This window comes from Amphiprion ocellaris, chromosome 17 (assembly GCF_022539595.1).
Source record: "Amphiprion ocellaris isolate individual 3 ecotype Okinawa chromosome 17, ASM2253959v1, whole genome shotgun sequence".
Lineage (NCBI taxonomy): Eukaryota > Metazoa > Chordata > Actinopteri > Pomacentridae > Amphiprion > Amphiprion ocellaris.
Window position 1 is genome coordinate 27,225,069 of NC_072782.1, and position 27,017 is coordinate 27,252,085.

At 40.4% G+C, this 27,017-nt stretch overlaps 1 protein-coding gene across 1 annotated transcript; it reads left to right on the forward strand.

Moving 5' to 3' along the window:
• Positions 1-13,561: 13,561 nt before the first annotated feature.
• gtf3c4 (general transcription factor IIIC, polypeptide 4) lies at positions 13,562-26,733 on the forward strand. The gene is made up of 5 exons (XM_023290065.3): positions 13,562-13,915; positions 19,302-21,020; positions 22,641-22,771; positions 23,341-23,429; positions 26,490-26,733. Exons 1-5 carry the CDS (start codon positions 13,601-13,603, stop codon positions 26,552-26,554), a joined length of 2,319 nt encoding a protein of 772 aa, XP_023145833.2. The 5' UTR covers positions 13,562-13,600; the 3' UTR covers positions 26,555-26,733.
• The last annotated feature ends 284 nt before the right edge of the window (positions 26,734-27,017 follow it).

Genomic DNA, 27,017 nt, shown 5'->3' on the forward strand with positions numbered 1-27,017 from the left:
CGGGCTAAAGGACCTTCCACTGACACATCATTTCTCTCGCTCCGCGAGTCTGTTTCGCGGCAGCTGTCACCAATAAAATGGAAAAGCAGGAGATGGGGAGGGGAGGTGGCGGCAGCGGAGGTGGCTTTTGTTCCAGATCCAGAGAGGTGGGTGGTGGAAGGAGAAGAAGGAGGACGATGAAGACAGGGTGGAGGAGGAAGCGGCGGAGGAGAGAGGTGGAAGGAAATGGAGATGGGAGGGAGGGTTAGCAAGAGTGACCTGTTTAAAAAGTCTGGCCTCACTTTTTAATGGAGTATTAGCAGCAAAAACCAGGGCAGGGCAACGTCAAACTGTATTTTTCCGCTGACTGTAATTACCCTGGCTATTTCTCTCTTTTTAGGTCTGCAGTACAAATTGCCAGTGTCACCCTGAAGTGGTAATTTTAGTTGCGTTTGCATCGGCCTGTGTGGTACAGTCAGCAAGGAGCAGAGTTGTTCTAGAGGGTAAGCATTATCTCAGTACATGCTGTATGAGAATACATTTGTTAACACTGCAGCACTGCGGTCCGGCCCAGCACACTTTCCCTTCTCCTCCCATCCCGTGTGGCTCTCCTTCCTCTGGACCCATGCAGGCCAGAGAGGAGCCAGGTCGGTCCGGTGCCAGAGAGGGCTGGTGGGCTACACCGCTCTCCCCCTGTCCACTTCATTGCCTGCACACAGCCCGTCCTGGCCAGCTCCTGAACACGGAGATAACGCCGCGTACATCCTGGCAACCCAAGTTTTCCTTGACCTCCAGTTAGAGGACGTTCTCCAAGTTGCTGGCTTGTTAGCCTGAACTGTTTTGTTGATCACCTCCTCAGAAATAAAGCAGAGGCCTTCTCAGAGTAGTAACTGCAAATGAAGCAGGAGACTTGACTGAAAACTGTATGTAGCATTACTGCATAAAGATGAGCTTGGTGTATTTAAATGTGACACTCTATAGCATGTATTTAGCATGTTTTAGCCCAATAATGACTGAGGATTTATGCATCTGCCTCATGATGTACAGATGTCCTGACGTGGGTGTCTCTTGTGGAGGAACTGCTTTACAATTCAGCATTGCACCGCAGCAACACTAGATAATTAGCCGTATATTATATCTGTCTGTCTCATGACAAAATATTGTTTTCATACTGTCAGTCATTTTCTTTCTTTCACTCGATGTTTTAGAGCAACAATGTTTGGCCTGTATAGCTTTTAAAAGATTCTGCTTCTGTTCAATCATTGTTGGCAAAGGAACCATTTAGACTTGTTTCTTTTTGTTGTAAAGTGCAAGGAGCATAGTGAGAAGACAGTATGCGGGAAAAATAACATGCTACATCACTGAATAATGCATATTTAATGTCACTTTAAAAGCACAAATATTGGGACTTTTTTTAACGCGCCAGATGTTTTCACTATAGGCAATCCATATATAACTACAAAATCTTATCAAGTTCTCATTATTTTACTGCTTCTCTCATGTACTTTTAAACACTGGGAGTCTACATAAGTTGTTTCCCATACTGTACCAAAAAGAAATATTGCCTCGAAGTTAGGGAATCAGTATAAAACCAAGAGGTGATTGGTAAATTGTGTTTTAACACTGAATAAAACAATAAAATGGTCTTTTAGGGCAGACATCAGCCTCTGGTGCAGGTGTGTCTCCATCATCATCATCAGTGAGCACATCCATAATGTTGGGTGGTCGTGGGGTGATTGCGTAGGTCTGGCCCTGTCCTGTTTAATATCTAACGGGAGACTGCCTGGTGACTCTGCGTGCCAACCTCAGGAGCCCCCAGTTCTTCTCACAAGTTGCCATATGGGCGGCCCAGCCCCGTTCCATTAGCGGGGCCCGAGCAGAGGCGAGGGCAGGCCTGGACCCCAGCCCTCCTGGCCTTCCCCTGGCGCTGCCACAGGGCATGTCCTCCCACTGCCAGCTGCCCACGCTGGGTCAGAGGACGCTGCAGTCGCTGCCTACCTGAGTCTGGCAGCAACCAGCCGCTGGTTACAGGGACTCACTCAATCCATCAGTGTGGAGGAAAAAATCTGTTACCAAGATGGCACATTAACACATACACTGCAAGCTTTTAATAACTATAATTAAACATCTCTCGTTATCCTGAAGCACAAATAAACAGTTCCTGTTGCATGGACCCACCATGTAGTCACTGATTAGAGCAATCATTATCTGCTTCTATACTGCCAATACCATCACAACCCTTTTTGCAATCAGATAACAATTTATCAACTACCGGTGTTAGTTTTTCTTTTTAAAAGTCAGTCAAATGTAAGAGGAGATTCTTGTTAATGAGAAAAAATGTGCAGTTTAAGAGCTAAAATATCTGCATTACCTTAGAACCCTGTAGAAAGTTGTCCAGGTCTCTCCACAAACTGATGCGATAGATAGTAGGCATATTTAGATGTAGGTAGGTGTAGGTAGGTATAGGTCGGTGTAGAGAGGTATGTATAGATGGGTAGGCAGGTAATTGTAGGTTGGTATACATAGATAGGCAGGTTGGTATCGGTAAATCAGTAGGTAGGTGCAAATAGATGGGTATGGAGGTATAGGTAGGTATATGTAGGTGTAGGTAGGTAGGTATAGGTAAATAGGTAGGTACGTATACATAGGTGGGAAGGTGCAGGTAGGTATAGGTAGCTAGGTATCTGTAGGTAACCATGAGTAAGTAATGAAGTAAGTATAGGTCGGTATGTGGGAGCTCACATATTACATTCAACAAATATAAGGAAACCAATGTACACTGCCAGTCAAAAGTTTGGACACACCTTCTCATTCAATGCTTTTTAAATATTTGTATTATTTTCTACATAGTAGATTAATATAGAAGATGAACACTTTTTTGTTTACAACATAATTCGGTATGTATTCTTTTATAGTTTTGATGGCTTCAGTATTAATCTACAATTTAGAAAATAATTAAATAAAAACAATTGAATGAGAAGGTGTGCCCAAACTTTTGACTTGTAGTGTACAAAAGAACGTGTAATAAACATTTAATTGTGCTGGTCGAAGAAACCAGGTGGCGAAACGGCCAATATTTACTGTAAAGTTGAAAATTGTATATATCTACAAAAAAAGGAGCCAAAAAGAATATTAAAATGTTCAATATATCAACTATACTATTATACAGTTAACTGCCAACCTCCCTTATTGAGTCTAAAAAGCCATGGTAGTGAGGCAAAATGCATTTCCAAATGATTTAAATTCACCATCAGTGTACTTTTGTAATTCACTGTTTGCTCCCTAAACTGGCGTTTCATATCTAGAACACCTGCCCGATCTTATTCCCCAAACGATGGAGCCAAAGCGAGCCATAAAACTGTGACTTGACCCTCAGCGAGCTTTTACACGCGACTACCAGGCACCAGTCTTTCACCTCATGTATTTGTGAGTTAGGTTAAAATGTTGGGTGCACAGGCATGTAACATGTGTGAGGTCACCTTCCCTAAAGACTGCAGAGGGCCGAGGCATCCAGCACATCACATGGGAATGTCAGTGTGTACCTCAGCAGCCTGTATGTGCCACAGAACCCGGGGCCTTTTTTAATTAATCATCACACAGGATGAATTATTCAGCCATTATCACCAGGAATAAATTGGCTGGATTTTCTTCTGAGTTCCACCCATTCAGTTATCATGTTTCCATTAATAACCTACAATTAGGGTCCGGATTCAGGTAAACACACCCTGCAACTAATAGGGAGTGGCAGGATTTTGCAAACTAAAGTATCTTGATTCAGCAGTTCTAGAAAGCTTCTTTTTATACAGTAAAGTCCTGCAGATAAATATTGGCATACAAAATTACCAAAAGAAACAGCATCAGACTTCGTTTAAACCCCTTGACGCCTATTGTCGCAAATTCGCATCATACCACTTTAATTCAGATTGCAGCCAAGATAGCGTATCCACTACCCCAATGTTGGCTTGTGCATATTCAATACATACCTAGGAACCTTTTGCAAACACTGGTTTCTTGTAGAATCGGTCGGAGTGGGACCTAATTATTATATATCTGTTATTATTTTTATATATCTGTTCTATGTGGAATAAACAAATTTTAGCATCAGTTGGAAAGCACAAACACGCAAAAGTTTTTTTTTTTTATTTAATTGTAAATAAATTCAGGCGACAAGGGGTTAAAAAAGCCTAACAGCATTTTGTCAGGCCCGACTCTATTTCTAAAGCCATTAAGATTTAAAGAACATCTAAGACACCAAATATATATTTGTTTAATATGGATATTAGTATAAAAATATGAGAAAGTAATAAAACTCTACTGGGAATTGTGCAAAATGTTATATAAGTTCTGGGTGGAAGCTTGTGAAATGTGAGTAGCAGTGTTTAGAGACAGTGTCAGTAATAAATTGCCACGAAAAACTGCGTTTGACACCAGCTTCACATGTTGTTGGTCAGAAACACAAAATATCCAATGCAAAGCAGCCACAAACTTTACATGGAGGGACTTAAAGATGCTTCCTTGTGTAAATCAAGTTTTTCTGAGGTAAATAATTTTTTTTTTAAAAAAGCAGCCAGCACCATGGCTGATTATGTCTACCTTAAAATTCCAGTGCAACATGACAGTATCAAGAAACTTGGATTCAGGCAGCCCAGATTTAATGTGAAACAAACTGAAGGAGCTTGCAGAGTGGTGCTTTCTGTATTATTATTCTTATTCAGAATAGCTTTATCATAATTTCTTTCTGGCAGAAGGTTTATACGCTTTTGCAAAAAAGTATTTCGTTTGGACATTCCATTTAATTACAGACCTCATACTTCATTGACATGCCATCTGATAAGGCTACCACCAACATGAGTTAACTACGATAGATTTTAAATGCAGCTAGCAGGCAGGAAAAGCCATTGCTAGACAGTGGCTAAAAGCAGAAATATCTACAATAGATGATTGAATTCACATTATTTATCTTTAGAATAGAAGAAAATTCCTTTACTATTATACTGCAACAGGACACGTTTGTGGAAAAATGAGAAAGCTGGATTGGGTACAGTACAACAGTACGGCCATCATTTGTGTAATGTGAATGTTCTATCTGTTTGGAGTGCTTTGATACATTAAATGCAAAAAACAAACAAACAAACAAACAAAAATGCCAGACAGCCTGCATTATTCACACACTTTTTCATACCAGGCTAAGAAATAAGCAGAAGTTACATCTAAGCCATTTTAAGACAATCTTTCCATGGCAAACTTCTAAATATATCATGTTAATACATGGGGATGATTGTTTAGGAGTTTAATCAATGACTAGAGATGGACTCTGTTTATTAGATCTAAACTCATTAGTTCAATTGATTTGGGAGTCGTAGGTTTCTTCAACATTGATTGTTCACTTGTAATCAATTATGACAACTGTCAATGTGCAATGATGTTCACATTAAAGAATTTTCTACAATTAGAGAAATCTAAATAGTAATGCCCCAGAAACACAACCAGCAACACGAGTTTAACTCATAACACCAGCAACACACAAGTCTAGTATTCATAGACTAAATGCTACATAAATCAGCAAACACAGCAGAATTACCAACAGGTAATAATTAATTGTTAATATCAGCACATAGTCACGCAGCAAAATTTATGTTTTTCACTGCAAACATTTTGAATGCTACCAACAACAACATGCTGAATTCAAAGTGAGTAATGACAGTAACAGCTATCATGTAGCCTCCAAAACATGAAACCAAAGCCTCAAAACGGATTTCAGCGATCATTTAGTTTGTCCTGCTGTTCAAAAACAAAATTTCTTCCATGAAAACAGCCAAAAGAGCATTAATTAGCGAACAGTAAACAACGAAACACGACTACGACAACAGAGCATTACCTTACCTTACCTAGCTACTTACCTTGCTGAAGCGAAGCTTGTCATTGGTGTCCGAGCTGATGATAAATCCAACTTTTTGGAGACTTATTGGCCTAATATTTCCTCACAAAACAGAAAACTCCGGCGTTCCAGTTTAACTGGTGATCAGGTTAACTGGCGATAGTTTCCGTCTCCAGATGTTCCGTCCGCAGATTCGTCACGATCAGACCTGGATTTGGAAAAACGTCGGCATCACTGCTTAATAAAGTCTATATCCATGTAAATATCATCTACAGACAGTAAAAAGAAATGTGCGGGCCAAAATAAAAAACACGTATTTTTCAAGTACGGTGAGAGGATTCGAACCCACGTAATCCAGCGATAAAACTACAAGACCACCGTTTTACTCATTGTGCTACCAATCAGCTCGACAAACATTCCGCTTCATCCATATAGATTACTGCCATCCTGCCAGGTGTTTAACACCTGGTGATTGTTCAGGAAACACGTCCATGTCAACTGGGGATAGTCACAATTTAACACAGGCTGCCTGGTTAAGAACGAGTCACAAAACTATTTATTGTCTCACCAATAAAACCCACAACATAGAAGCACGTCCACTGCTGTGTTGTGTGTTAGTTTGTGTGTTCAGTGGAACAGATCCAGAGCAGAACTTCAGGTTTAACTCGGGTTTGTTCTCAGAAACACTCAGACCCTCAGCAGCCTCCCATCAGAACAACACGCAGCACAACATTAGCTTGATTTGCTAAAATACATCGGAACAAACTGAGACCACGTTGTTTAAACTATAGTCACTCAGAAAACAATAAAAACTCGTTCAGTCATCTACGTCCTAACCAAAGCACGTTAACCGCTGACAATATATTTTTTTTAAAGGAAGGGATCCGACCTGGTCAAAACAAACAATATATTTGTGTGATTTGTGTCTTCCCAAACACCCTGGCTGGTTTAGAAATGGCAGAAGATACTTTTAAAGATGTCGCAGAGGAAGACTAGAATGAATTGTGGTGTTTGACAGTATTTGACTTAATGACATGTTCCTAATCCACCTTAGAGTACATGTAGGCTAAATATACAAATATGGCAGAACAATATCGTCAGTGTCCAACAGGAATATCTGTAGCTGTAACGTTCAAATGTGACTGTAGTCTACTTTAATACCTCCAATAGGTGCTTATGGCTCCCTGTGTAGAACGAATAAACCATTGTTTGTTTTGACCACATCGAATCCCTTTACTTCCCTTCCCTTATTTATTTATTTATTTATTTATTTATTTATTTAATATTGTCAGCGGTTAAAGCGCTCTGAAATGACGGTTAGGACGTGGATGACTGAACGAGTTTTTATTGTTTTCTGAGTGACTAGTTTAAACAACGTGGTCTCAGTTTGTTCCGATGTATTTTAGCAAATCAAGCTAATGTGCTGCGTGTTGTTCTGATGGGAGGCTGCTGAGGGTCTGAGTGTTTCTGAGAACAAACCCGAGTTAAACCTGAAGTTCTGCTCTGGATCTGTTCCACTGAACACACAAACTAATACACAACACAGCAGTGGACGTCCTTTCGTGTTGTGGGTTTTCTTGGTGAGACAATAAATAGTTTTGTGACTCGTTCTTAACCAGGAAGCCTGTGTTAAGTTGTGACTATCCCCAGTTGACATGGACGTGTTTCCTGAACAATCACCAGGTGTTAAACACCTGACAGGATGACAGTGATCTATATGGATGAAGCGGAAGCACAATGAGTAAAACGGTGGCCTCGTAATTTTATCGCTGGATTACGTGGGTTCGAATCCTCTCACCGTACTTGAAAAATACGTGTTTTTGATTTCGGCCCGTACGTTTCTTTTTACTGTCTGTAGATGATATTTACATGGATATAGACTTTATTAAGCAGTGATGCCGACGTTTTTCGGCGACGTCTTCTTTATCTGGTATCTTTATTTCACGTAAATCCAGGTCTGATCGTGACGAATCTGCGGACAAAACATCTGGAGAGGGAAACTATCGCCAGTTAACCTGATCACCAGTCAAACTGGAACACCGGGTTTTGTCGTGAAGTTGTATTTTAAGACTGTTCGCAGAATAGGTTGCTGACGAAATGCTACATTAGCCGCCGCTCTAGCAACAAGGAGTTTAAGCTAGCTAAGCTAACTCGGGGCTTTTTTTAAAGTGTTATCGTTCATTTCTATCCTCGTAAAATTGTCAAAATAAGTTGGCGGGGCGTTGACAGTTTAAATAGGTAAAGGTGCGTTGGAATTACACACCAGCAAGCTCACAAAGTCATGTGACAAGAGCAAAGATAAACAGTTAGCTTAACTCTTAGCTTAGCTGTTAGATTGAAGCAAGTAAACCCGTAGGCCTGCAGGTCTACAGGCCTTTTCATAGTATGTAACAAAGAATTACAATATTTCTCACTTATCGTCATGATAGTTTTGATTTATGTGCTTTTATCAACTGCCAACATTATAGTGAATTCAATTTAGTGTGTTTTGATTATAACAGCAAATAGAAACATTAAGAATTTAAACAGCAGTGTGTCTTTCCAAAAATAGCTGCTCAGATTATTCATTAAAATGACTGCGAGCAATTAGGAACGCATCGTTTATTTATTAAAAGTGGTTTTCAGTGTTAAATTCCACAACCACGATATGCTATATGTTTAGTTCACGTGTGATACTGTGAGTTTCGTAACCAGAGTACTGTATGTGAAGTGGCTGATTAAATTTGCAGCAGTCACTTCTGCTAAATAGCATCTAAAAGTAGCCTACAGGATACAGGGGTTGGTTGATACGATCCCATGTTTGCTGAGCGTATTAAACAGAGCTTTGCCACAAACCTAATTGTGTTTTCATTCTAGTGTCATTTCTGACCAGTGATGGCTGTTTTTCCTGGGCTTCAGTCTGTTATAACTGTTCACAGCGTGTCCCATTATTCCCACACTGAAGCCCTCCCTGTGATCCTGACATTCCATCACCTTGACCTTTTACAGGAGACTGAACATCCCTGAGGGGAGCTAAATAAAAGGCCACCGCTGTGTTTCCCACTGATGTGATATCAGTGTTTTTTTTTTTCATCGAGAGGGGGGGGATTTGCTGTTGCTTTCCTGCAGTGTGAAGCCCAATACATCTCAGAGCATCACCTGTGAGAGGCTGTCAGAATGCATCAAGGGGGAAGGGAGACTTCCTCGTCCCCTTCCCACCCCAAGGACGGCATGGGGGTCGGCGTCAGAGGAGCACTGCTAGGGAGCAACACCTGTCAGGTGAGGCTCTCTCAGTTGACGGCACAGAAGGAGCTCCGACTCGACTGCTAATCTCTGACGTGGCAACCTGCCGGGTTCTGCCAGCCTCCAGAGATGGAGCGCCAGGAGCCCCGAGCGCCGAGGCTTTTCCTGGGCTGCAGTCCTGCTAATGTCTCCCCGAACAGAGCGAACCACGCTGATATGCTCTAAATACATTTCATTATCATCATCATGATTATATCACTAATTGTGTGTACTCGGTAATGTGCTGCAGCAGCCCCCTCCTGGGAGGTGTCTGAGAGACTGAGTGATTAAAACATGTATGATGAACCATGCATCAAAACGTCCCTGCGGGCTTCCTCACAAGATACATGTAAGCGGCTCCACTGACACTCGGAGCCGGCGAGCAGCAGAGGATGAGGTCTGCTGAGGGTTGAAAGGCTGAGGAGGAACCTGCAGGCAATAACAAGACAGCAGGTGGATATTAGAGATGCAGGGGATTGACCTGAGCCGACCCCATCCATATCCATAAACCCTCACTACACAACCTATATACCTTCAGACATGACTCCAGCGCAGCCTAAATAATTCCACGAGTGAAGAAGAGGCTGAGGATCAAATCTTGGCTGGGCTTCTTTGGCCTGCACGAGGGAATGTTTCCATCTTTATGTGCGGTTGACAGGAGAGGATAAAGTTTTTGTGACAGCATTTGATGAATGTTTAATCCAACATTCATACAATCCCGGTCTGGGACTGGGTCCCCAGTCAAAACCCACCAAAGACACACAGCAGGTGTGTAAAATATTCATTCACTACACGCTTCATTAAGAATGAAACATACCATGGTCCCCGTTCATTTATTCATTCCGATTATCGAAACAAAAGACAGAAAAATGGGAGATTAAAACATGGTTGGCGCGCTATTCTATATTTGTCTGGCAGATTTGTAACAATTTGTTTTGTGACAAATAACTCCTGCCTGTTGAAATCCCGCTGTCGTCTTGCTGGGAGTCAGGCAGCTACTGCGAGAGGAGCTTTCATGTGAGGCCTGTAACAAATCACTGTCTGCCTGGGACTCCGCCGCTCTGCATCCGACTGCAGCAGTTTGACCCGTGACCGGTCCAGGAGCGTCCGGCGACTCACCACACAAAGCCTGCTGCTACGTATCCGAGCCATCAGCTGCCGACGGGACAGATTGCACATTTTTATTAATTAATGACAATTAATGTTGTCTCCCGGTGACGAGTGACCGCGCTCGGACAGATGAAATGACTAATGTCGGGCCTGTCAGCGTTTGGACTCATTCTTTTCTGTTTTTTTAAATGTATTTTTTCTCATTGTGCCGTTCTAATACACTCCTACCCCTTTTTGAATGAATGTGTCACACACATGACAAAATTTCCCCACGGAGATCATTAAACATTCATCTAATCTAATCTAATTAAAATATGGATGTGCAAGTCCTGACATGCTGTCCAAGGCTGCGAGTCAAACCATGAGTCTACATAAAACAGGCAAATAAAATTAAATCTGGATCACATTTAATTAGAAATGTAAAGCTTTTTGTTTTAGACGTGACAAATATGTCAGCAAGGTTGACATGTACAGTTACAAATGTGCTGCAGATATGGTGATAAACATGAGCAAATACAGATTATATTTTATGTATTGACCAAAAGTACAGTAATCGACAGTTTTAGACCATTTAATCCTTCTTTGTTGTTTGATAAACAAGCTCAGCCTGTTTGACGTTTGTTATCTTCATGTCGACCTATGATTTGCATGAGCTAAGTAGATATTTAGATGAGTTTTGACTGAAAAGATACACATAAAAATGACATATGTATGGATTTTTGGCAGCTGCGTCTTACTTAAATGAATGTACAGTCAGTTATATCCCACAATAATATGGAATTTATCAGTTATTTGCTTATGAATGATCTTTTCAGCCAAATATCTCCTTATAGTCTGCTAGCCTTGTAAATGGGAAACAAAGAAAATGTTTAGAGGCTTCATCATACAGCATTATTCCAGCACATTTGAGCTTGTGCACATTCATGCTGGTGCACAGAGGGAAGGTAAATCTGGCGCATCTAAATATACTAAATATCGCAATCTCTGTCCAGAGCTGCAGACGCCATCTTTAAAATTAAATCTGGTTGTGAAATCAAAGATTATGATGCTATTGTGCAGTGCAAACTGTCCAAAAAAGTCAGATAAAACATTATTTTTATCCATAATCAGCTATGGAAAATGTATTCAGGTATTTTAATTAAGTAAAAGTACCAGTACTGCAATGTAAAACGGTTTGTACGTTTAGTTTTTGAGCCTTTTGGTGTTTCTTTGTTTCTTGCTGTAGTTTACGCCATGCTTTTGTTACCTTTTGGATTTTTGGCTCATTTTTGCCAACTCACTGTGCTTTTGTTTTTTCCAGATTTTTTAAAATGAAGTTTGCTTTTTGGTCCTTTAATACTTGTCGTTAATGTCTTCATTTGGGTCCGTAATTCATCTATCCTTGACAAACAGTACATGAGTGTTAGCAACAAAATGTTGTTTAAGTAGTTGTGCCACTGTAACTGATATATAATTAATTAACTAAGGCATCATTAGATTATTAATAGGGAAGCATCAGTGTGTCAGCAGCATGTTACTGTTACTGTGCTGTTAGCTAGAAACACAGTTTATATTCAGGGACACCAGATAAATCTGAGGATTCCTCACATGATTAATGACAGAAGAAAGAAGAAAAAACAAAGTTCTGATACACAAATCGGTCTTTAGTGTTTTGCTAAGATACTGGCTGATTTCAGCATTTATTGAAATGAAGCTATGTGTGAAGTTGAGGGAGAAAAAAATCACTATTTTGTGAAGCCAAAAAGTCTAGAAACTGCACTGATATATTCTTTAGTAATATGTTGTCTTGTAAAGGATTGTTTAATTATTCATTGTGTAAAATCTTCATCTTAAAAGTAACTAAAGCTGTCAAATGAGAGAAGAAAATAACATATTTTCCTCTGAAATGTAGTGGAGTGGAAATACAAGTACATCAATACGGTAGTCTTTGATACATTACTTGAATAAATGTACTTACTTTCCTCCACTGCCTTCAGCCTGTTTGTAACCTTGTTGATTACTGTAGAATCAGTCATCCCTCCGTGAAAATATTAATATTATACAAGTAGGAGATGATTTTGTGCATCTGCAGCTTAATGGCTTCAGTGAAAGACTCTTCAGAGAATAAGTGTATCTTGATAACTGAAAGCTCTGTGTATAAGTTTAATGAAATGTATTGATCTGGTATGAAACTAACAGCTCGTGGCTTCCACCTAATAACTGGTATTTACTTTGCAGCAGGAGTCCACCTCCCTTAAGTCCCTTTTAGTCTCTTTTCCAGCAGTTAAATAAAAATGTTTAAATTGAAAAGAAAATATTGTTGCTACTCACACTGGCAAGATGATTTGGTATTTATAATAAACTACCATGACAAAGTATGAAAGATAATTAGATGATTTTTGGAGGATATTTTGCCATTATTTTTTATATTTATATCTTATTTTATTTTATCTATTTTTTAAATCCAGCCATCACTATAAAAAACAAACATTGTTTTTACTAGGCTTTAACAGAAACACTTTTTTCAGCCATTTACTGTTATTTCACACATTCCCCTTGTTTTGATAAATTACAGATAATAACTAGTAAAATCATCGAAAAATATTATTTTGTATGTTAACCATGAAATACTGTAAATAATGAACAAAACAGTCAGATCAGTATTTTTATTAATGTTAATTTGTTCTTTTACATATCACTGTAAAATGACAGTATTTATTGTATTTAATTAAATCAGCAAAAAATTAGATATATCTGTCATTACTTAACTTTTTTATTGTATATCAAAGATAAAAATTGTATTTTTTACATTAATTATTATTATTATTATTTTTTACAGATTTCATGGTTTGCCTAATTACAGATACAGTCTTGTAAAGTCACAGAAATATGTATTAATGGTATTCATTGAGAAATTGACTGTAAAAAAACAAAAGCAAAAACAAAAAATACGCCAAAATTGTGCATATAATGCGCCGATAGAAAATCTCTATTTTTACAAGTAGCACTTTGTTCTTTGAAAATGTGACTATGAAAATGCATTGTTAAACTGGAATTAAATCAGGCAATAAATATCATTAATTTACATATTCTTGCCATTATTTTCAGTGTTTCACGGGTAAAGTTGTATTACATATTTTTGCAGAATCTTTGTCGTTCATATATAGATTACTTTGGTATATTCACATTGTAAATAATATTAAATCTAATTAATAACCCCGATTTTATTTCACTGCTGGGGAGCACTCTGTTTTAAACGTTCTGTATAAATGAAAGAAGTGAGAATAAAAACTATAAAATCAGTGACTTCTTGATGTTTCACAGTGAGACTGATATCAGAGCAGGAAGTACCTCCTCCCGCGTTCCTGACGTCACTTCCACCACTGTGAAAACATGGCGGCTGCCAGTCCGTGTGATTCTTCGGACTCGGTGCCCACGAATGTAACCATAAAGATTGAGCCAGACGCCGAGGACGGGCTGCTCTTCGGCCCGGAGGCTGTGCCGTTGAAGCGGGACCCCGTGGTCCCCCTCATGTCGCCGGTCTGCGGGCTGCAGCCCCTCTCCTGGTCGCAGGACCACCGCCTGGCCGTGTGCACCTCCAGCTCCCTGTCGGTGATGGAGCTGGTGTGCGATATCCATAGCAGCAAGCAGGACCTGACGCTGCACAGGACCTCCATCCCCCTCCCGACAGAAGCCCACAAGCTGAGGGTAAACAACCACGTTTACTGCAAACTTAATTAAATAAATAGCCGAACCGTGTAACTTTGCTACATAACCTTAGCTTATGCATTGTAGCTGTTTACAGAAATTTAGCGGGTAAACACTGAGACTGGCACATCAACCTTTAGCTGGGTGCAACGCTGAGAAGTCACGCTGCCGTATGTTGTTTTAGGGAATAGTACATCTTCCTCTACAGACAGCTAAGTAAGTTAACCAAACTCCAAATGAAAGGAAAACCTGAACTCTTGGCCCCTACAGTGAGGACATCTGGTGGCTCTGTTCTGCTCTTTGGGGCATTTTGCTTGCATGGCTTGGCTTCACTTGCCCCCATAGAGGGAACAGTCACTGCAAATCAATCGAAAAGTTGTTGTTGCTCTATAATCACAAGAATTCAATAAAGTCAATGCTGTAAGTCTCTCTCGCTTTGGAGAAGCATGTATGGATCCTACTGCTGTCTGATGCTGCAGGTATTTAATAAAGTCAGAGGAAAGAATCCTGGATATCTAAGGCACTTTATGTTATTTTTTCCTTTAATTTGTCTCTCATCTGTACATGTAAACGATTTAATTCTAGTGTAGTGCCATCAATTTCCATATTTTATACTTAACCTTGTTCTCCATGATCGGCAAAGTTTCATTAAATGTTCATGAACTGCACCCAGTTTCTGTCTGCCCGAGTTGCAAAGTAATCTAGTTGATTAAGAAGACATGAAAGGAAAGATGAAGAAAATTCTGTTCCACAAGAGCTTTGAGATATATGAAAATGCAGTTTGATTTGTGCACTTTTGTTTGGATTAATTGATAATGTGAATAGTCTGTAGAATACTTTTTTAAAGTGCACATCACAGAATCAAAGAAGATGTTTTCAAATTGCATGTTCTCAGCGGTACAAACCCAAACATACAGAGCAACATGACGAGTGTACAGTGTTGTAAAATGGGAAAAACAGGATATTCTCTCATCGGCTGACTTGAATGACCAAATATTGCACTATGATACACTTTGATTTTATTTGTTACTGTCATATCACTGTTATGACTCCTTTTAGCACCTTTGAGCTTAAATAGTGTAATTTTGTAGTGAGTAATAATAAAAAATACCAGTTGACTCTTAGTTGAATTTCAGTAATTCTTTTATGTTGTAGTCATGTAGAGGTATATACTGTATATAGTCAGTGTCAGAGTCAAGAAATCTCCCACTAATATACTTTGGTTTCTTATTTTGTAGTTCATATTACTAATCGTCCGATGCGCATAACCTCATGAAGCTACAGTTTACAGCATTTTGGCTATTTGGGTGACTGTTGTTCAAGAGGACACACTGCGGTTTATTTGAGGAAGAAAAAAGTGCACAAAGGAGGCATAATAGACTTTGTAAGAAGCAGCCATACATTAAATATATCGCCCAGAGTTTGTTATGATTACAGTATTGAAAATTAAAATGATAATTTATCAAATTACAGCAACTTTTGTTACAATAAAATATGCTTTCCTTGTTACTCGACTACCTGGTGATAGGTACTCTATTGATTAAAGATTATGAAACGCATCCATACACTGATTGTCACTGCTGCAAATATCCTGCTGTGAAATAGTAACATCTGCAGAATACAAAGAAAGAATACGACAGAAAACTAGTTTGACTTTAAGAAACATATTAAACTTTTATCGTCATATAGTATTGAGCTCAGGACTCAGCTGTGTAAAAGATGATTTAACTGGAGGTGATTCTGTGAGCTAGTTCACCTGTTTGAAGTTTAGAGAAGTACAGAGTCATTTATTGTTAGATCCTGTCCAATCCTGTGTCAGTGTTGAGGATAATTTATAATTGTTAAGGTTTTGTACCTAAAGGCATCCACATCTGTTTCTTTGGATTCTGTTGCTGTCTGATGCTGCAGGAATTTAATCAACAAGCTAAACTAAAGCTGGAAGCAACAAACTAAACTTCAGCTCCTGTGTTTCCAAACTGCTCATGAGTGGCTACGCTGCCATGTAGGACTGGGCGATATGGCCTAAAAAAAATCTCTGATTTTTTTCACAAAAAATCCCGATTCACGATTTATCCGATTTTTTTTTTACCCCCTACCTAATCTCCTCATGCCAGAGTCCAGTCTACTTAATGCAAATGAGCTGCAGCCCTCTCCGGGTAAACACACTGGATCGCAGCTGGAAATGCGCCACGTGGCATGCTGGTCCGGTTGCAGTACGTTTCCCGCTGCGATCCGGTGTGTTTACCTGGAGAAGGCCTCAGCTCATTTGCATAAATTAGACTGGACTTGTACTTTATGCAAATTGGATGCGGCGTGCGGAGATTCCCCGCATCGTGAAACTGTCCTCAAACTTATAAACTAGGCGTCGGTGACATAAAACGAGGACAGATTCAGCTGCTGCAGATTATTTCTCGCTTCAAATGCTTTCAGAAATACTTTTCGCTGACGTGTTTTTTGAAATAAAAGGGAAAATTTGCAGCCAAGCCGCTGTGTTTATCCGACTTGTCTGCCGCACTGTCCAGCTGAAAGCTCGGTGACGTCACCACGTAGCGGCCAGCTGTTGCTCAGCGCTGTCATGTGACCATGTGGTCCGGTAGTGACCGCCGTCCGTGCGATTTTCAGATGTGGTGCGTTGCCGTGCGGGAAAATAGCATCTAGTGGACACGAGCCTTTGGGGGGGGGGGCGCACTCTGAACTACGGGAGCCCAGCGGGAAGGCGTTGGTGGCGGATGTTGATGAGAAAATCGATTTTCATTAAAACAAATCGACATTAAGTACAAACTCGAATTAATCGATAAAATCGATTTATCGCCCAGCCCTACTGCCATTATAAAGCTAATTTTGCTTTCACTCGGTACTATAGTTGCATTCACAGAAACTTGGAGTTTGAAGCGTCAGTGAATAAACCTCCATCCAGGTTGACCAATTAGACTTCAGGTTCCCCCTTGGAGGCGCCTCTGGTTTTGTAAGCAGGGCAAGATATTGCAGATTTAGATGAAACTAAAACTGCTACACACGTGGACAAAATTGTTGGTACCCCTCGGTTAATGAAAGAAAAACCCACAATGGTCACAGAAATCATTTGAATCTGACAAAAGTAATAATGAATAAAAATTCTATGTTTCATGAGTTTATTTTTTTAAATAATTCTGTTGAACACGGTTCAAAAGCAATGTCTGATTTTCACTGGTTAATTTTCACAGAATTTTTATTTATTATTACTTTTGTCAGGTTCAAATTATTTCTGTGACCATTGTGGGTTTTTCTTTTATTAACTGAGGGGTACCAACAATTTTGTCCACATGTGTAATTGTCTGCCATTCTGAAGCTATCTGCAGTGTTGTTTATTGTGTAAGACTCCCTTTGTGTACACTGAAAGCACAGGATGTCAGGTACATGGTTAGACAGGCAGGTAAACCAACAAATCATTGATTGAAAGGGGTTTTTACAAGCCTACAACTGACACAAATGACAGATTTTTTTCCTTTTATTATCTCAGGACTTGATTAATTGAATGCTGTCTGGATTTAAGGAGACTTTCAACAGATACAAGAAGAAACGCTCCTGGAATACTGTGCATATTCTAGCTTTAAGCTACTTGTACACATGCCTTAGAAACAAAGCCAAGCTAATATCCACTTGTGTGCTATTAGTTTGGCAGTGGTGGATGTCTGTATTTTCATTGTTTACTAAACTGAAAGAAAGATAATTAAAGCGATAGAATACAAATGCTAATGAAAAGAGAAACAATTTTGCTGTGGTAAATTTGTCTCTGCGCAGCTGCTCCACTCAGTAAATATGTGTTTATAGGTTCGTCTCCACTCCAAAAATCCACTTGGCAGATGCAACATTGGATGCAGCTGAATTTTATAATCCACTCGGCGCAGTAGCAGACAGGCGAAGTTGGTTTCCAGCTGTCATTTGTAGATATGATTAACTGCTTTTAAATAGAAGGTCTACTGAGCTGGGAGCAGAACTTGGATTTTAGAGGCCACATACTATCTGTGTTATGTGCGGTAAAGCTGCAAGATCTTAGCAGCCATTTAACAAAATAATCCCACTTCAAGAGAAATAATTTAGAAGTTGAGTCCGGTTAATTCAGTTTATTTGACAATGAGGCTGTTTTCCTGCTCATCATGTATTGACCTACTGTGGATTTTAGGTTTTAATCACTGCAGAGCTGCAATGATTAGCTGATTAAAGATTAAAGAACATTGCTGGTTAAAGCTTCTTAATAGTGATGATTTCATATTATTCTTTGTTATATCCGACTGAAAAGTTTAAATGGAGGCAGTCTAATTTGTTGAGTATAAGAACCAATAGTAGTCTATCATCTCTTGTATTCTGAAATTATAGTGGGCAATAAAAATGTACAATTATTGGTGTTAATACTGATATCTCACTTATTTATCATCAATATTCAGAAGTTTTTTTAGGGACAAAATATTTGTTCTTGCACTTCCACATTCAACCAGCCCACTGACTTACTTCCATGTTGTGCTACATCCCTGCTAATGTACATGTCTTTGGATATTTTTCATAGTTCATCTTCTAGAAGCAAAATAGGATTAAAATAGTTTAGAAACTTTTCACTGAAAATTAAATCAACAGCTGCTTTCACTTCATACAGTGATGAATTGTGTATCTTTGCTTTTTTTGGGTACCTGAGTTGTCGCTGGACAAAAATGATGATTTAGTGAGTTAACATTATTCTTTTTGGCCTTGATGCATCCACCATTCTGCAGTTTGTGTTTTTTTTCCTCGTTGAAAAGGTTAGCTCCATTACTTTGCAGTACTGACATAAATCTCAACTCAACTGACTCTTTGGTAGCTTGCTGATAGTTTAGGAAGCACCTGATTTGATATGCAGTGGACTTGTCTATGTGCAAAGCATGAGTTTTAAATGTTGGTATCACAATTGAACATGTTCATTCAGTTGCAAGAAGCCAAAATTGTGATTGAAGTTAATATGCAATTATATAAGCAGCTCTACTGGATGCCCTTCACATTTTTGGTTTGTAAACACAACAGTTTATCAAGAAAATAATTGACAGATTACCTGATAATCACAAGAGATATTATTTAGAGCCCTAAATCACTCTTAGAATTATCATGTTTCCTGTACATATTGTTTGGCAACTTCACTGGATAAAATTTAACAGTGGAAGTTAGTGATTCTGCCAAAAGAGACAGAACTGTATATATCACATTGCAGATAAAAATGTATCTCAAATATTCGATGAATGAAAGTTCTTTGATGAATCCATTGCTGTTAAATCTAGTCCTCGATCCAGATGCAACTATTTTTGCACATGCAACTGAAAAAGCCTCCTGACTTCTCCTAAACCTCACCTTTAACTTTGATTATTTGTTTCTAACTTTTAAGGTGGGACCTTCAGCAGAGTTGGCTCAAGCAATAGAGAAGTTCTCGACACATCCAGACCCCTCGGTAAGGCAAGAGTTTCTGGCCGACAGAGTGATCCACCCATCAGTAGGCGTGCACAGAGGAATAAAATATGCCAGCTGGTCTCCTCTGGGTTGTGACGCTAGTGGGCGCTGTCTGCTCGCCTGCCTGACACTCGACCACAGACTTACAGTTTATAACAGCCACAAGCGTCTCGAGTGGAACTTGTTAGTCGATCTCACCAAAAAGTACAGCGAGAGGCTAAAGGAGCGAGGATACGCCAAAAAAGACAACAAGCCGCCGCAGGCAAACCTCTTGGACTTAGACGAGCTGCAGCGGCGGTTTCGTATGCAGACGCCGATGAGGATGGAGTGGTCGAGCATTTACACGATCAAACAGGTTCAGCCGGACAACACGTGTTTGGACGTGGAGATGATTCTTCTGGCTGTCTTAATGGAAAACGGCGACCTTGTTTTGTGGAAGTTTGTGCTGCCCTTCACAAACGGAGCAGATGTTTTGTTTTACGACATTATAGAATCAGGAGTGGCCAGACCCAGCGACTTGGCCTGGTGGGAATATGAAAACGCAGATCGTCGGATGAGCGGCCTGATCGTTGGCAGCGAGGTGGGACCAGTGAAGATCATGCCGGTGAGTCTTTCGGGAGTGAAGGGCTACTTCACCCTCCGACACCCCGTCATCCTCTGGAAAGAGTGCGACGAGATCGCGGTGGAAAACCTCAAATGTGTCCCGATGATCCACCCGATCCACAAATCCTGCTGCAGCCTCATCGTTGCTTCACGCGGCTGCTACGTCTTCTGGTGTCTGCTCATGATCTCACCAGCCGGACTAAACGTACACAACTCCCACGTGGCCGGTCTGCACTCACTTCCTGTGGTCTCGCTAGCGGTCAGTCAGCACGGCGTTGCGGTTTACACATGTTCCATAGACGGGTTGATTAAAAAGCTGACGCCGACATTCACAGAGAACACTTTGATTTTCAAACAGGAGGACATGTTGCGACCCGAGAACCTCAGTGGGAGGAGGATGCACGGGATCGCAGTGAGCCGCAACGGAGCGTATGTCGCAATCGTCAGCACGCAAGGAATGGTTGGCAACTTTCATCCAATCAGCAGGACTTACCAGGTTCACTTTGTGACCCTGAAAACGCCGGAAACTGCAGCAGCGCTACTGCTCAAGTCTCCTTCGCAGAACTTGTATAAATTGGCCGACCTGCTGGACCTGGTGAGGTGGCAGATTTTGAAAAACAAGTGCATCCCTGCGTCGCTGCAGGAAGAACTCGATCAGAAGATCCAGGAAGCGGATTCGCCTTACCTGTGGAGGTTCAAGCTCTTTCTGGTGCGTATACTTCACCAGGCATTACAGATGCCCCAGATGGAGCACAGCTGGAAACCTTCGCACGAGGAGAGCAAGGTGTTCATAAGGGAAGATGAAGAGGAGGAAGGAGAAAACGACTACGAAGATACTGTGAGGGAGGAAGGCGTGGGTGGCATTAAAGAGGAAGAGCAGAGGGCCGAGGTGCAGGCCTGGATCAACGCTGTGGAGACTCACCTGATGAGGGAGAACATCAAGAAGGTGTTGGGAGTGGTTTACCTCAACACCTGGCTGGCGCAGAACATCAGCATCCCGACCTGTGGCCTGGTGGACTATCTATCCAAAGATACAAACGACAGAGCATCAGAGGTAAGACTCACCTGGTAACTCCTCACTTTGCTGTCGTGATCTATTTTGTTCAAATTTGACTTTACGTTTTACTGTGTTAGCAAATCCCAAAGTGATACTTAGATAATCCAACATATTGCAGCTGCATGGTGCACATTTAAAGCACCTTAAATTGAGTGAGTCTATCCAGGTTAGCTAAGAAATGACTGACTTACTTAGTTCGGATGTTTGGAAGCAGATCATTTGAATATTTATCTCATATTCCTTGTAGTTTAACGTTTTCATATTGTCAATCTGCTTATAAAGATGGTTGTAAACAGCAGTCAGCATTTGTGAACTCCACTTTAGGCTCGATATTGTTTCTAATATTACTATACAAACACTGACTCCACCCAGTTTGCTGCTTCAGTTCTTGTCCATACTGAAGCTCTTTTTTCAAAAATGTTGGTCACAAAGTTTTAGCTGTGGTTTCTCCCAGTTTTGACACAAATACTTTGTGGATGTACACCAGCAAAGTGTTGGTGCCACTCTGGAACTAGTTTTGAAGCTTGAAAGTTTATTTAGCTGTCGACATGCAAGAAACTGGTTCAAGATCCAGCAGAGATGGAAAAGAGAAGTTTACAAGATAATTTACCAGATACCCAAAGTGATGTACATCTAAGCAGATACAACACAAGGTAGGTAGGCAGGACTAAGGTGCCTTGCCTAAGGGTCCTCACTGGACAAATGTGCCCTGACCATGTCAAAGTCAGGGGTATTAGTCACTAAACCATCCAGCTGCTGGAGCTTTGTTGCACTTTATTAGGCTTCAGCCAACAACTATTTTCAGTGTCAATGAATCTTCCAATTATTTAGTTATAGGTCTATAAAATATCCAAAAATGGTGAAAAAAGTCAATCAGAGTTTCCTAAAGCCCAAGATGACGCTCTCAAATGTCTTGTTTTGTCCACAACCCAAATATGTCAGTTCACTGTCATAGAGGAGGAAGTTTTTGCTGGTTGCCCCCATATTTTGAAGCAAATAGTTTGTGGTTGTACATCAGCAAAGTGTTGGTGCCACTCTGGAACCAGTTTTGCTGCTTGAAAGCAGGCTCTTTGGCAAAAAACTGGTTCATGATCCAACACCATCTCCAAACTGTGTTGGTAGAAAAAGGGGGATCTTCGTTGCTATTATTCGAGCTCCAGCTCATGATTATTTTCACTGTCAATGAATCTGTTGATTATTAAATTATTTGGTCTATAAAACATCCAAAAATGGTGAAAAAAGTCAGTCAGCGTTTCCTAAAGCCAAAGATGACGCCCTCAAATGTCTTGTTTTGTCCACAACCCATATATGTTAAATTTACTGTCATAGAGAAGGAAGTTTTACTTGGTTGCCCCCATCTTTAGATGCAAATAGTTTGTGGTTGTACAGCAGCAAAGTGTTGGTGCCACTCTGGAACCAGTTTTGCTGCTCAAAAATAGGTGTTTTGGCTGTTGACACGCAGAAAACTGGTTTAAGATCCAGCATTGTCTCCAAACGGTGTTGGTAGAAAAGAGGTAATTGGTGCCGCCTCTCTGCTGCCATGAGACAAGTTGGAAATGAACTCGGTGTTGTGTTTGCTTTCGCTTCCACCCTCTTGTTCTGTTTGTGTATCTTCAGGTCCTGATTGGCCACATCAAGAAGAAGATGAACAAGCAGACGTTCTCAGAGCGCTGCAGCTTGTGTCAGACTGTGCTGCCCTTCACGGACCACAAACAAGCCACATGTAAAAATGGACACATGTGGCTCAGGTACGCAGATTATTCCTTAACTTTCCACAGCTGAAATGTCTAAAGACGCTTTTATTAGCAGGAAGCACAGGTCAGAGCCTGACAGTCGGGACATGAGTTGAATCCTAATGCCAAATGCTTTCTTTGACGGTTTATTTATCTTCACAGAGCAGTAATCAAGCCTCCCACCTTCTGATATTTACCCATGCACCACTCTCATCCTCTCATAAATATCGTCTTTCAAACATGTCTCCTGTTTTTTCTCTCCTGCTTGATTGTGGAGCCTCTGGTGGGCACCAAGAGGGAAATCTGTGCCCGTCAACTCCAGTTCGATGCTGTTTCTGCTCTACTTTTGCATTTTGTGTGTGTGTGTGTGTGTGTGTGTGTGTGTGTGTGTGTGTGTGTGTGTGTGTGTGTGTGTGTGTGTGTGTGTGTGTGTGTGTGTGTGTGTGTGTGTGTGTGTGTGTGTGTGTGTGTGTGTGTGTGTGTGTGTGTGTGTGTGTGTGTGTGTGCGAGTGTGCGAGTGTGCGAGTGTGCGAGTGCATCCCTGCCAGCCAGCTCTCTAATGTATTTCTGCCGGTCTCCTCCAGGTGTGTGTTGTCATACCAGGCCTGCCAGACGCTGACGTTCAGACGCTGCCTCCTGCTGGATAGCATCGCCAGACTGCCAGAGCCTGAGGGTAAGCGCCACTTCCCATCTCCCTCCACCTCCATTTCACAGTCACACTCTCGATCAGCCATCTCCTCCTGTCACCTTCAACGTCAGCCCTCGTCCCGCTCTGCCGCTCAGATCAGCGCGTGACACGTCGGATACTGAGCCACTTGAAAACTTAATACACGCGAATGATTGTAGAAATTAGCTGGCATTTCCTTGAAAGTCCAGAGTTGAGTCTCTGGTCACAAAGCTCAGTCTTGTGTATTTGCTGAGGCTTGAAATTTGTGTCTCCTCTGTCTCATTATACCAACATTCTGGATGAACGGCAGGCTTCCAGTTTTCACTGTAGCGGGGGAATTATGAGTACTGGTGCAGGATTAAACGATCTGTGTGAGACTTCATTCAGTTTGGTCCAGTGTAGCTCAGTAGGGAGGCATGTAAGTGCATTTACAGGCTCTAAAGTGAGCCCTCTAGGGGTAACGCAGCAATTAACAAAACATTTAGTGTAATATTTGCTTTTTTCTTGTCAATTTCTGCAGGATTTAATGTGTTAAAGCAAAAACAAAACGATCTGCGAAGGTTGAAATGGACGAATGCAAGCAGTGATGAGGAATCAGTTTATCTGCAATATAATGACTTCTGAAACGATAATCTGGATTAGTAAAACCTGTTTTCCTGAGCTGGATGAAAACACTGATTTCTCTCACATGTATTACTAGATTTCTACTTAGCACTTGCCAGATAAAGAGTGCAAACAGAAACACAGGTGTTAGAGTAAAGCTGCTGGATGGAAACTAAGACAAATGTATGAATGTGTATGTAATGTATGGAAACATGTTGTCTGATGTATCTGTGGGTCGTAAAAAAACTCTTTATTTAAATCAGTTTCCTGAAAATGGCCTGAAAAAGTACTAAAAGGTCATAAAGGTAGTTTACAAAAGTCTTAAATATTGTCTTTTGCCTGCCAAAGAGGGCAGTGTTTGAATTCCAATATCAAGCACTGTTATTACTGTGAGCTACAGTTGGTTGGAAGATCTTCTGGTAAAACCTTAAATGAAAATAACAACTATTTTTTTTTTTAACTGGTTAATCAATCTATCCATTGTTTGAAACTTAGCCAGGTCCAGAAAGCAGTTATTGCAATAATTATACCATTAGAAACTAGGGATATATGCTCAGACATGCTAAAAAACCAATATAAGTAACTGTTGGCAGTACTGTCCCTACTGGTTCCCCTTCATTATTTGATACTTTGGCCATAACAAGCAGAAACCTTTAAAGAACCGAAAGAAAAACACAAAACTTTAAAAAAAAAAAAAAAAATAGAATTCCTCTTGTAGCCCCTCCCCTTTTGTCTTTAGCCCCTCCCACCTGACACATAAACACATGTAAAACACACAAAAATAGTCACACTACACATCGACATTTGTTTGTAGCTTCACTCAGAGTTTAAACTCAAAGTCAGTTTTTTTAAACCATCAAAACCTCCAAAACTTTCTGCCATTGTAACCTTGGTTGCTGTCGACCAGGGCTGCAACTCATGGTTACTTTCATTATCGTTGAATCTGTCCAATATTTAGTCTTTAAAATGTCCAAAAATGGTGAAAGATATCTATCAGATTTTCCTAAAGCCCAAGATGGTGCCCTCAAATGTCTTGATCTGTCCACAATCCAAAGATACTCAGTTTACTACCATAGAGGAGGAAAGAAACAAGAACATTTTCAAATTTAAGAAGCTGGAATCAGAAAATTAATACTGTTTTGCTGTCTCATCTGATACAGGTGAAAAAAAAAATGTGACTGGCATGAAGCTACATTTTCTAAAATCTGAAAACAGCCAAGATGAGGTGCAGAAGTCTGGTTTCCTCTTATAGACCACTTGAATTACAAAATACTGACATTTTAGCATAGCGTTCTGGTCCAATGATGTCAAGAAATTCTTCCTACCTCAGGTTTAAATTGCATTGTTTTTTTTAAAAAAGTGTGGAAAGCCTGTGTGTCTTAGTGCAAGTAACAGCACCGACTGCCAGAGATGACTGATGAATGTTTGCAACCTGATCGATTGGATTTGTCAGTCGTTTCTCTGGTCATTTTGGCCATTACTTCACTGGTTCATTGTTGGATTTGGAAACTAGCATGAATTCCTTCAACATAAATGTAGAAAACAGCAACATTTGGCATGTTTTCAGATATTTCTGCTCTATTTGTTGCACTGCACATCTGTTCATGACACACAGTGAGTGCATTATCATAATGGTGCAACGCCGGGTGCAATTAAGATCCACACTGACACCAATAGTTTACTAAACTATTATTATAATGACATATAGAAGAGCTGTATAGTGCCAGCTGTGGTTCCTGCAGTGCTTGGAGTTAGGAGGTAAAAACATGGTTCTGTTTGCAGTGTTTGAGGATTCGGCTTCATCTGGCTGCTACATGCATCTCAGGTCTTTATCAGTGTTGCCTGAGTGCCTGAGGCTCGACTCGCCAGGTCGTTCCAGCTGATCTGAGCTAAAGACTGACGGGTCTGTGCAGGTTTGGCATCTGTCAAAATCAGCATCATCCCAGCATCAATGCAAGAACATCTTACAGAATTTTGCATTCTTACACATTTGGAAAAAAAAAGAAAAGCAATTACTATTAAGAGTAAACCCTTTTTGAACACTGACTACTTCACTGTGGCTTCATCTGTCAGTAAAAATTATGGGTATTTGGACTTTCAGAAATGTGTGTCTGCAAGATTAAAGTTTTTTAACTGTTTATGGGTTTCAGTGTTTAAAACCGAAGATCAAGAAAGTCAAATTTTCTGTTCTATGTCAGGATTCATGAAGGATCCTAACAGGTTTTGCAGTTTAACAACCATCATGCATCATCATCCTCACAGTGGATCCCTTAATAAGATTTCTGATGATTTGGTGCAATCAAAATGCATAGAATAACTGCTGTCTTGACTTAAACTGAAACGTGACTCAGAGACATTTTCAACCATGAGTCCAACGTGTAAAAATTCCCCTCATATTTATGTATATTTAATCATTTCCTGTTTATAAATCCTGACTATAAATGCTGTTTCCTTTCCATGCAGATCCAGAGTGGATAAAGAAGATCCTGCAGGCATCCTGCACACTCTGCGACTCGCCGATGATCTAGATCCGATAGATCGGAGAAACCTCAGGGCTTCCCCGCGACCTTCAGAGCTCCCCGCTCTGACGCTGGGTCCAATTTAGTCAGACATCACTGCTAAAGTATTTTTATTTCATGTATTTTGTTTAAGTTTTTATTACTTTATATTGGTATCTTAAAAGTGCAAATAAAAGGCTTTGATTATTTGTTGGAACTCTTCTTTTACTCGCAAGCGCAGCAGCTTCCCCCCTGCCGCGGTTTTAAATGAATATTTTACTGAGGTAAAACATTTTGGAGTCAAACTTTACAGATTTCTTTATTTTTCCCCCTCTCTAAAATTAATTCCCAGTCAGACACAGTGTTTGCACAAGGGTGCACAGAAACAAAGTTTAAAACGTGGTTATATGTGGAGGTTTTTATTATTCAGTAGGACTTCAGGGCACCATAAATAAGCTCCCTCATTTTCCTCATGTTGACTATATTTCTGAAC

Coding starts and splice junctions, on each gene's coding strand:
- gtf3c4 (XM_023290065.3), top strand. CDS start 13,601: ATGGCGGCTGCCAGTCCGTGTGATTCTTCGGACTCGGTGCCCACGAAT. Junction 13,916..19,301: donor CAGAAGCCCACAAGCTGAGG/GTAAACAACCAC, acceptor CTAACTTTTAAG/GTGGGACCTTCAGCAGAGTT. Junction 23,430..26,489: donor CAGACTGCCAGAGCCTGAGG/GTAAGCGCCACT, acceptor CTTTCCATGCAG/ATCCAGAGTGGATAAAGAAG.